The sequence below is a fragment of the Suillus fuscotomentosus genome, assembly GCF_016647785.1.
Source record: "Suillus fuscotomentosus strain FC203 chromosome Unknown F5891scaffold_165, whole genome shotgun sequence".
In the NCBI taxonomy this organism is placed as follows: Eukaryota; Fungi; Basidiomycota; class Agaricomycetes; order Boletales; family Suillaceae; genus Suillus; species Suillus fuscotomentosus.
The window spans coordinates 58,021-69,392 of record NW_024539677.1 but is presented as its reverse complement, the minus strand read 5'-3'; the positions used below and the strand labels follow the sequence as shown (position 1 = coordinate 69,392).

Genomic DNA, 11,372 nt, shown 5'->3' with positions numbered 1-11,372 from the left:
CACTATATAGAAACAACTGTGTTCCTTTCGATTTTCCGACTGCATAGTACTTACCAGGGAAAACTCTGACGTCTCTGATATTCGGAGTATCTTTCATCCAATCTCATCAAGTATACAGCCGAATTGGCAGATCTCGCCTAAATTATGTTCAATCTTGTCATTTACTCAGATGGAGCAACATCATATACAAAGAATTATCCACCAGCGTTACAAGTATGGTAATTGCATGTCGATCACCCGAGAGTGGCGGTGCCACTGAGTTCATCTTCAAGTTAACCAAGTATACTCAGTCTTACTGAGGACAAACATTCTCGACAAGACAACATCGTCGCACTCTGCTTGAAAGTTCGAACCATCGTACCTCTGAATTTTTGTCTCTATACTGCCATGCCCAAGGTTTCCAGAAAAAAGGCTGGAGCCGACGTAGCGAAGCCAATCCCCAAACTCCTTGTTCTCAAACATGGTCAAAAACGTGTAATGGTTAACCGACACAAGTCGTATAATGTAGGTGGAAACAACCATTGAAATCTTTAAGATGGCTCATCGATATCATAAGGTCATGCTAGACAATGCATGTAGACATTTCCCAACCATTCCAAGAAACGCTATGACATTCCAGACCAACCAACTCGATATCTGCGAAGGTCAACTTGTGGACATCACGGCTGAAACATGGGACAAAGTAATTGAATCGCTTACATTCGTTGAAGTGACTCGCGCAGAATCACCGTTGCCCATCCCACTTCCGCCCAGTGGCAGTACTAGTAGTAACGCTGGGGCTATTTCATTGCGCAGCAACAATAACAAAGTCAGGGTCTATTTGGTTTTGGCATCTGATGATATTCTTTCTGCCACGATAGAGTTGTCCGCACGAGTGCAGGAACTTGTTGATGTTGTTGCTCGCAAGTTGGGAGGTTCTACTGATTTCAAGACAATGTGGCGTGGGTCGAGATTGAATCACAACAGGAGTATCGGGTCATACAATATCTCGAATGGAGACTCTATCTCTTTTATAATGGAACAGGTCGGTGGAAAGCCAGTGATCTATCTATACTCGCCCTCCGATATCGATGTCTCGGTCAAACTATCCCTCAGTCCTGAGTGGAGCTTCTCCGCTATCTACCCTGTTGTTACCCTGAAGCAAGGACACGGACAGCATGTCGAATGGAATGTCCGCACCCACCAAGACGGGAGTTTGACTGAAAGGAACTCTGGTTTAGACGTATCGTACTTATTCTGGGAGGCAAAGTGAGTTTCTTCATCACATGGAAATCACTCTCATAATTAACTTTACATGAATCTTCGCAGGACAAATTCGGATGCATTTCCGCGTTCGCCAGCATCTGAACTGCAATCAGTGGATGTATTCAGTCCTACATCCAGCACTCTCGGCGACACGGACTCCATTGTTATCTCAGTGGACAAAGCAACTGTTTATCTCGATAAGTCGCTCAAGGCTCTGGGACTTCACACTGAAGCCAGAACATCCTTTATCACGTGCGTCCGTATGTGCCATCTCGGAACATCACACTAAAACTGATTACTACTACGGTAGCTACTGGCTACCGTCTATCCTCAAGCATGAACACATCGCCCTCCGATTTGTCCCTCAACTGGCATATGAACGTGCCGCTCCTTTAAGCCTTTCTCCGCAACCTGACATCGTGACTCGGGTATTCATGCTATTCAGAGGTATCCGTAAGGAACACTTAGCGGATTGGCCTAACGCGCGAATGCAAGCAGGGAAAGACGTTGCTTGGTGGGCGGATGTAGTTGGAGTTGATCTTGTAAGAGCCAGTGATACAGCGTTGTTCAAGGTGTTGGAATGGGGCGGGATGGAGGTTCATGTTTGATTATCTACCAAACCACCCAATATGTTACGAGTCAAACTCGACTATCTTCCAGTCATCGGTCACTTTGATGGCCCGTGTATTATTTTTCACCTAGAGTCTTGGCTGTGTCTGTACAATACGTCTGCAATTCTGTCATGTTTAAAATGTTGCTGATTGGTGCTAAGATTGATTGCGGGTCCTCCGAGCATTGAGCTGGACCGAGCGTTAACTCGGGTGGGACGCAAGCAGGTGGAGCCGCTGAGGAGGGCAGGAAACTGATCGTGTTAATGCTGGAAAATACTAAACTCAGGTGCTTGATAATTATTTTAATTAGAGAGATCGGCTTCACTTCTTTCACGCATGCCCAGTTCTTACGACTAGCTTAGTAGAACATTGGTACATGATTCACATCTCGCACGAACTTAAAAGTTTTGTTTCACTTGCATAATACGCGACATCCCACCTTGCTTGCTTTGTCCTTCGTAGTCTTAAGTTCGCCTTGTGTGTAACACTGAATCAAAGTTGCTCTCTTGTGAGACCAATTTGAAAATAGCGTGCCATTTAGAATTTTTAGGTTGAAAGTCGATCGCCTACTAAAGCAGTAAGTACGACTCAAGGCTGGAATAATATTCAGCCTAGCAGGAAGAACGTCCAAGACTGACCCAACAACCGGCCAAATCTCTGATTTTCTACGGAAGGGGTTCATGCCATGCTCATGATCAACTTATGTTCTTGGTTGCACCTTTGCAAGTCATAGAAATGCATTCAGAACGTTCTTGCAGGTCGTGAAGCACCGCGCCAGCCTGGGCGGCCGGTGTGCACGTCGCCGAAGAATAATGGTTCCCTGGAAGCATTGCACAGCGCTTCGGACTCTGAAGAAGCCATTGTGATTTCAGATTTTCCACGCCCAATCTAGTATTGACCAACCTGAGCCACCTGTGCAACAATGACCACCGAACAAAGGGGAAATAGTCCGAAAGGGCACAGTGGATGAAAGGGAATCATATATTACAGGTTGGCCGAGATTCAGTCAGAGTACCCGATCATCATCCTAATCATTTCACGCACAATGTCGTTGTCATTCGAGCAATTGTCGTTCTATTTCAAAGAATTCGTCCAAAGCCTCAAGTTCCAGGTTCGAACCTACAATATCATTCTTCAGCGTTATATAATATACTAAACCTCACCTCAATACTGCAGATTTCCTCATCCACCCAGGAGTCTCAAATTGATATCGAGTGCCCTCCTAGAGGAAACCGCGAACATCATTACGGTTATTGCATCACCCAAGACTTCATTCTTGCCTTCGAGAACGAGATCAAGAAGTTCATCAATCCCGCCAATTTTCATGATCCCACGTGCGCGTCGTTGACTCGTAATTGGCTTATGAAGGAGTTGCGCCTTCGTCAGTTGGATTACAAGTGTTGTGTCGACCTAGTCTTAGAGCCTGAGGATTCTGCGGATGAAGACTCGGAGGGGGAGGTAGAAGGGTCAGCTGACAACGAGGACGATACAAAGACTGATGAAGATGAGGGCGGTCCAACTGACCACGAAGACACAAAGGAAGACGAAACGAATACTGATGAACAAGAGTCGAGTCTCTATGAAGACGAAAAAGACAACCCAAAGACTGACGAAGAAGTCGATACAATTCACTATGAAGACGAAAAGGACGACGACACAAAGACTGACGAAGAAGCCGATACATTTTACTTCGAAGATGAAAAGGAGGACGACCCAAAGACTGATGAAGCCGAGGACGATCCAACTCGCTTTGAAGACGAAAAAGAAGACGATCCAAAGACTGATGAAGACAAGGGCGATGCAAGTCGCTACGAAGACGAAAAGGACGACGACAGCAAGACTGATGAATACGAGGCCGTTATTAGGGGCCATAATGAAAATATCAAGGACGATGAAGATGAGGGCTATACAAGCCACGATTATGAAAACGAAACCTCGGCGATTGGATACGCAGACGATGAATTTGAAGTCGAGTACGATGCAGAAGAGGTGGTGGTGGTCCTCTCCGTTTGTTCAGACGATCCCATCAGCTTCCAAGCACGGCCTACACAAGCGCAAATGGACATGATGACGACATTGTTCTGCCAACCGCCTCAGTGGTGGGTGAGCTATAAGGACATCTAAATGTACTTTAGTTGTACTGGATCAATAGTATGCAGGAACATCGTGACATTACTTATTACTTACGAGCTCCCAGTTCCGAGTTGCCTTTCGTCACCCCGTTTCTCCACAGAAGTACCTTTGCATCGTCCAATCACTCATGGGTGGGATATTGGATAACGCGCAAGAATGAAAGAAAGTTCAGCTCAAGTAACGTCGTAGCACAGCCACAAACCGCATTGATGAACCTCGGTTGGTTTCTCCAGAATTAGTGTACGGTCAAATAGAGGGGTGTAAATTTACAGGCGTAAACATCAGGAAAACCCTCCGATACAAACCTAGACACTGTGTGACAAATTTTCAAAAAGTTAGACAAGTTATACCAAGTAATACCACCTGTTCATGGCAGGGGGATACTTAACCATGTCTAACTATACACAGTACATTTTGTAAGTGTGTTCTCAGAGCCACCAACATGAAGCTTCACGAAGCTTAACAGACACGATGCCTCACTGGTTCTGAAGATCGGGATCTCTCTTGTGATCTCGATGCTACTGGAAATGTTTTTCTCAGGCTTCCAAGAATAGCGCTACCACCGGAAAAATTACCAAATTGGGATATTCCAATAATCTCACTATTCCCACATACCTCCCTGGCTCTACTGCTGCACCAGAGCTTTCCGCTTGCTCACTCATGTATATAAGTAGTAGAATGGCATGTACATACATAAAATGATACAATAGACCACTTTTTTCACTGTCTGAGAGCTTGTACAGCAGTCTACAGTGCTGACTACAATATGTGCATCTATCAGAAGAGAGAAGAGCCGAGGCGAGACGCCGAGCGACAACCACAACGACTATCAAAATAGACGACGTTAGAATACAGAAATACAAGAACGTAGGTTATACCTATCAAAATAGACGAGCATGATACTGAGAAAGGAGAGAAAGCCGAAATGAAAAAGATGTAAGTACTGGTACTACGAAAAAGGAAATGTGATCGAAAGTCAGCAGACAGCGTTCATGACAGCATCCCAGGACTAAAACATATTCGCTTTTTTGCCCCTTTAGCAGGAAAGCAATTTTGGCTGTATATATCATATATTAGAGTGTTAATGAATATATCACACCGCTTGTTTGAGCCTCTGTAGTGTCCTACATCAGTAAATATGTTAAATTCGTGAATACCTCTCAAAAAACATAAACCAGTTCGCATTTTTTAGTGTTTAGGTATATAGACTGGTAAATATTATTTCTAACATCTCTTTACTAGTATACACATCATATCAAGAGTATAGGTCAGTAGGATCAGTCCCTAGGGTGATATGTATTGTTATCTTCCTGGTGGTTCACTCCCTGAGAAAAGTTTTCCTGCAGCTCCGGCCCTCTAGGATGGTAGGTAGTCTTTTACTATGAACATATGGAATATATTCATCACATAAGTATACCAGAACAATACCAGGATCCTTGTCTACAATCCAAAGTCACTTCCTGCCTACAACATCAGGAAAACCCTCCTGGGGCAAAATTACATAAATTTGCTAAAGTTTACATAATGTTGTGAATTCACATAATTACATTAAGAATGATAATGTTAGATAATGTCAGATGGATTATTTGAACAAGAACAAATTATTAGCAAGAATTATCTGAATTTTGAAAAAGTATGTCTATCTACAATCTATCTATCTATTAGTGATGTTCCGGCCTGGCTTGGCCCAAAAGCCACTGCTTTGGCCTGGCTTCAGATGGCTCTGGCTCATCAAAAATCCAGGCCAGGCCAAAGCCATGAAAGCCGGCTGGCTTTGGCCTGGCTCTGGCCCAAGCCATGGCCCAAGCATGTAAAATATGCAATATTGTACAAGATATGTATTCAACATAGATACTACAGTAAATCAATGTCAGTATCGGATTCCGAGTCATCACAGTGAGTGTCTTCGAGAAATATACCATCCCAACCCTCATCTTCAACCTCAGACTTCTCGAATTCGAATTCGAGGACACAGTGGACTTTTGAATATTGCCCTGAGAGGCATTGAGCATTGATGAGCTGGGTGTTGAGGGAGCAAGGGAATGTTCCATTGGACGACACAAATGAACAGGACATAGGTATGGGTGGTGGAAAGTGTGCTTGTGTCGCTGGAGACGGTGCGAAAGGCTGCGTATAATCAGATAAGGGGATAGATTGGAGGGAATGACATACTGAGCAATGCTCTCATTATGGTCAGCTTTTGTGTCGGTCATGAAATCCATCCTGGACTGCCTGTATAGTGGGTGGTGCTTAGGAGTGTTTGTGGTAGGTTGAAGTACGTCTGGTGAAGTATCGTTGCGCTCAGCACATTTGCTCATATCTGCTGGACGATGTACATTGCCACTGAGGAAGATAACGTCAAATGACTTGTGTCAAGCTTGGAAAGAATGTGCGACTCACTGTAGAACATTGATCACATACATACTCTCATGGGCGAATGGAAGGAGGATGTGACGCAGTTAATCTCCTGGTTGGACTGGAGCGTGTGGGTGAAGTGCTGACCGGCCTGTGGTTTCAAGGTAACAAAGTCATGGAAGAGACCACAGACGCATGCCATGCGCTGCAATGGGGGTTGCCGGTGGGACGTGAGCATAGGACAGGAGATGCAGGCAGAGGGGTGCCAGGGGTCTTGGGGGTTCTTGGAGTCTCAGTGCACATAGTCATGTAGCACACACATTGTATGGACATCATCCATTCATCCATAGCCGCTGTTGCAGTAGCAGCAGCCTTCTTCGTCTCCCGTCCTCTCCTGAGCACTAGGTAGAGCCGGGTCCACCTGGTGATGAGAGTGAGATAGAGATCCATTGCATGACAGAACAAACATCAGGAGCAGCAAGCAACCAGGAATCAGAGCGACTCACACTAGAGGACGTTGCAAGGATACGACATCTCACCACTCAGAGTTTTTTATTAACCAATACTCAAACCCACACATCAGTCTCACCAGCTTCCTCTATGCAGGGGAACACTCCAGAACTAACTACCTCCCGTCGTCCACGTAACTCTTCAGCTCCCCCACATATACAACACTCTGCCCGTGTAGGAGCACCAGCAGAACACGTGCCAGACAGCCCTACCACACATTTACGACCAGCTCAATTCACGCCGATTTACCACAGCAGCGGTTCTACTACTCCCAGTATGACATCCTCATTCATAAACACTAAGCCCTATACAATGCCTTGTCCGTCAACACCAATCATGAGCAATGATAATCCGCGCTCAATTCCGCTATTCCATGGCAACTATAGAGAGAAGGAAGAGCCATCGCTATGGTTCGCACAATTCCAACTCTCTTTACCGGACAGCTACACGGATGCACAGTGTGTATGACGACTTAAGATGCAGCTCACACCAGGAAGCATGGCGGATCAGTGGTTCGACGGCATCTGTGGCTCATTCACACAGCTCCAAAGAGAATTCACGATATGGTGGCCAGCACCAAAACCACCACAGTACTTGCGAGCGCAACAGAAGGAACGCGTAATGGCGCAAGTGTTGAAAGAAGAAGACATTGGAGTATGGCTACCAGGAAAACCCACAGGCACCTATGGACACATCACCTGGGCCAACAAGGTCATGTGCATCGCCATGGGCATGGGTGATAGTACAGGACTCCTGGTGGAATACGCGCTCGAAGGAATACCTAACATACTCAAAGACCACATGACGTGCTCCTACTCATCGTGGCAAGAATTCATTCAAGACATAGAAAGTGTGCCTGCAATCAAGTTGAAGAGAGCTAAAGAGGACCTAAACATGAACAGAACGCGCAATGCTGACATCGCGCAGTTGAAGGCTCAAAGCTCACCATCACTCAACATGCTTCCTCTACAGTTCTCACAATTATCTATGGACAGCGGACGCATAGCACAACCATACTACAGAACATCACGCGCATACGCAAACACTAGCCCATTCCTCTCGCTACCTTCAAATGTAAATGTAGGTGCCATGACAGCCCAAGGAACATCATTAGCGCCAGTCAATAGACCATTACGTAATACAGGAGCAAGTCCTATGGGATGGCGAGGTAATCCACTTGCATGCGTAACCTTTACGAGGACACAGATTATGGAGAAGCTGAACGCGGTACTGCAATGCCAGAACACAGAAAATGGAATATGTCAATACGAAGCAGATGTGAACACATGGCATCACATGCATGGCACTGAAGGAATCCCATCATTAGAACGCCCATACCCGCTGCGTCTGGGCACGGCAATTCTTGGTTCCAGAGAATGTTATAATTGCGGAATAGTTACTGAACCGATGCACCTCAGCTCACAGTGTACCGCAACAGAAGTACTACGCCCTCAAGAATCTAGATGGCGGCAACATGTGGCAGCAATGTTAAGGAGAGCGGCTCCGGGACAGACATCAATCCCCACATACTCTATAGCGCAAACAGCACAGACAATGCATCCGTACTATCAGCAATACGGAGCTCCGTTGACGCCACAAGTGTTTACAGTGCAAGAAGAACAAGGATGGTGGGATCAGACTAATGCTTGGACACAACAGGAGGCAGGATACGAGTGGGAACCAGAAAATTACGGGGGACCACTACATATCACGGAGCAGTAGCAGTCCCTCAAACACAGACTCCACCTACATACATTCATTCACCTTCAACACTGACATATAAGCTACCTACTGTACATAACACTTCCGTAACCATGCCTTCCTCTTCCTTTCATTCTCATATAGAGCACACTGATGGTATTAGCACAACAGTTCCTTTGACTCCTCTCAAGTTGGACGAAGTAGATGATATCATCGCTAGGACAGATTCCTCTCCAGTTGTACCTTCTCTTACACAGAATAATGCTATCACTGACGTTTATATGGTGGATGCATCAGGAAACGCAATTCGAACAAGAACAAGTGATCCGTTCTTAATGGTCCCAATCCTGCACAGACCACAAGGAGAAAAAGTCCGATTTTTATAGTTGATAATGGCGCCATGATCAACGCCATTGATACAGCAGCATTCCAGAGAATAGCACGTAGACTCACCCTGCTAAGTCCTTCTCGATGTACACTATGAATGGCTGACAGATCATTAGTTCCTTCAACAGGTGTCTGGACAGGACAGATCTCATGGGGACCTCTACAACTAAATGCCTCATTCGAAGTCTTTCCGAGCGGAGGCTTTTGGTGGATGTTGATAGGTAAACCATTGCTCGAACAGTCCCAGGCCATGCAGGACTACAGCAACGACTCCATCACACTCACATCACAAGGATCACAGCACCATATATGCAATATCGCACCGTTTCGAACACTCCCACTCCCATGTCTCCCAACAGTGATAAAGTTCCCATCCGCAACCAAGCATCCTCCTCCCATTCAGATGTCCGAAGAACCTACTAATGTTGCAAGTATAGAAATAACCCCACATCAAGATGATCATGAAATCTTACACGTGGATGATGCAGAGAACAATGCACTCCTAGGTGAAGTACCAGACCTTGCTCACCCCAACCCGTTGAATGATATGTTCACTAGACTAACTTCCCTCGGACCATTCTACCCACCGCGAGTGGAAATGGTTGTGAACACTGTTCGTTATGGACCACAACTCATGGACGAGCAACACAACATGGTATGAAGTCTAGTCATTGAGTTCGCTGACGTATTTGCACTATCAACAAGAGAAGTGAAACAGGTATATTTCGTTAAGTTCCGACTATCGATACCACCAGACACCGCATTTTCGAAGAAAATTCACCAACGCCCATTGACACAACTGCAGCGAGAGTATCTATTCCCAGTCCTGGATGAAATGAGAAAGGCAGGAATAACTCGGTTTATACCAGCAGATGAGGTCAAGGCAGTAGCGTCCACAGTACTTGTGCAGAAGACCCACTCAGGCACTAGTCTATCACTCGACGATATTTGACATATCATTAATCAACAATGCATAGAACTAGGTGAGCCACCAGACTCTAACTTCGATTTGAGCTCAACACCAGACAGGATAGCAGAATCGGTTGATCCTGCCAAAGTGAAATGGCGGATCTGCCAAAACTTCAACGAGGTCAATAAGGTATCTGACGTAGCACTAACACCACAAGGGGACATCAATGTGAAACAACAACGATTAGCGGGACATGAGTACATATGTGTCCTTGATTTTGCGGCGGGGTTCTATGCTATTCCGGTAGAGAAAGAAAGCCAACCCTATCTATGTTTCTACACAGAGGGTCGCGGATATGAAGCATACTGCCGCATGCCAATGGGAGTACAGGGTGCGCCATCATGTTTCAGCAATCTCACTGCTCAAGCACTCCATGACATTATGCTAAAGCTACTCTTGGAACTGTACATAGATGACGGATCAATGGCCGGTGACGACTTCCTAGAGTTACTGGGACAGCTACGTATATTTTTCGAGTGATGTCGCAAATTAGGTCTATCATTATCACCGTCAAAAACTAAGCTTTTCTTCACAGAACTTGTCTTTGGGGGGTCGCGTGTAGGACGCGATGGGATCAAGCCAGACACAGCGAAAATAGCAGCAGTCACTGAGTGGCCGGTTCCTAAAAACTTATTAGAACTGATGCATTTCTTAGGCTTAACAGGATATTTTCGAACTCTTATCAAAGATTATGCTAGGATTGCGGTTCCCCTCATGGATATGCTTTGTAACTTAGATCTACCATCAGCGGATGTCAAAGGAATGAAACAAAAGTACTGACAATTTCTGAGAGATCGCAACCTTGCACAATTCTGGAAACAATGTCACATGCGAGTGTTTTTACAGCTCAAACAGATACTAGTCTCGGAACCTATCCTCAAAGCCCTGAAATTCAATGGCACCCCATTCATAGTCACGAGCGATGGGTGCAAAGACGGTTTTGGTGCTGTCCTGTCACAACGTTTTACGACGCAACTTCCCTCAGGTGATACTATAGTTAGAACACATCCAGTTGGTTTCACCTCAAAACGGACATCACCAGCAGAGGAACGTTACAAGCCTTATTTACTGGAATTCGTGGCCCTCAAGTTCACCTTCGATCATTTTGGTGGGACAATCTGGGGATTCCCAGTAGAGGTTAAGACAGATTGTACCGCCCTTCGCGACACGTTACTCAATGACAAGGCATCCCTGGTACATGCAAGATGGAGAGACGGCATTCTGGCTTACCAGATAGTCACCGTCAGACATAGGGCAGGTACCACTAACATAGCAGCAGACACGTTAAGCCGGCGCATGTCAGGACAACCACGGAAGGATGGAGACGGCAGTGCATGGTCCGTTAGCGAAGACTGGGAATCGGCACACGGCTTAGTAAATGACTTACTGCATATTAGTGATACTGACACAGCAACCATAGAACTCAAGACTCACTTCATGAATGAGCCATTATTCCTGGA

The 11,372-nt window shown here is 45.6% G+C and overlaps 2 protein-coding genes across 2 annotated transcripts; both read left to right on the top strand.

Annotated features, from left to right (window-relative positions):
• The first annotated feature begins 249 nt into the window (after positions 1 to 249).
• On the top strand, positions 250 to 1,911 carry F5891DRAFT_1154836 (uncharacterized protein). Its single transcript, XM_041365206.1, has 4 exons — positions 250 to 504; positions 557 to 1,248; positions 1,309 to 1,497; positions 1,556 to 1,911. The coding sequence occupies exons 1-4, from the start codon at positions 388 to 390 to the stop codon at positions 1,851 to 1,853; spliced, it is 1,296 nt and encodes a 431-aa protein (XP_041217366.1). The 5' UTR covers positions 250 to 387; the 3' UTR covers positions 1,854 to 1,911.
• A 925-nt stretch (positions 1,912 to 2,836) lies between these two features.
• On the top strand, positions 2,837 to 4,317 carry F5891DRAFT_1177210 (uncharacterized protein). Its single transcript, XM_041365784.1, has 3 exons — positions 2,837 to 2,967; positions 3,033 to 3,959; positions 4,016 to 4,317. The coding sequence occupies exons 1-3, from the start codon at positions 2,902 to 2,904 to the stop codon at positions 4,226 to 4,228; spliced, it is 1,206 nt and encodes a 401-aa protein (XP_041217365.1). The 5' UTR covers positions 2,837 to 2,901; the 3' UTR covers positions 4,229 to 4,317.
• The last annotated feature ends 7,055 nt before the right edge of the window (positions 4,318 to 11,372 follow it).

Bases quoted from the DNA above. Each gene is read 5' to 3' on its own strand.
- F5891DRAFT_1177210 (XM_041365784.1), top strand. From the start codon at position 2,902: ATGTCGTTGTCATTCGAGCAATTGTCGTTCTATTTCAAAGAATTCGTC. The intron at 2,968-3,032 runs GTTCGAACCTAC...TCAATACTGCAG, and splicing joins TCCAAAGCCTCAAGTTCCAG to ATTTCCTCATCCACCCAGGA. The intron at 3,960-4,015 runs GTGAGCTATAAG...AATAGTATGCAG, and splicing joins GCCAACCGCCTCAGTGGTGG to GAACATCGTGACATTACTTA.
- F5891DRAFT_1154836 (XM_041365206.1), top strand. From the start codon at position 388: ATGCCCAAGGTTTCCAGAAAAAAGGCTGGAGCCGACGTAGCGAAGCCA. The intron at 505-556 runs GTAGGTGGAAAC...CGATATCATAAG, and splicing joins ACCGACACAAGTCGTATAAT to GTCATGCTAGACAATGCATG. The intron at 1,498-1,555 runs GTGCGTCCGTAT...CTACTACGGTAG, and splicing joins GCCAGAACATCCTTTATCAC to CTACTGGCTACCGTCTATCC.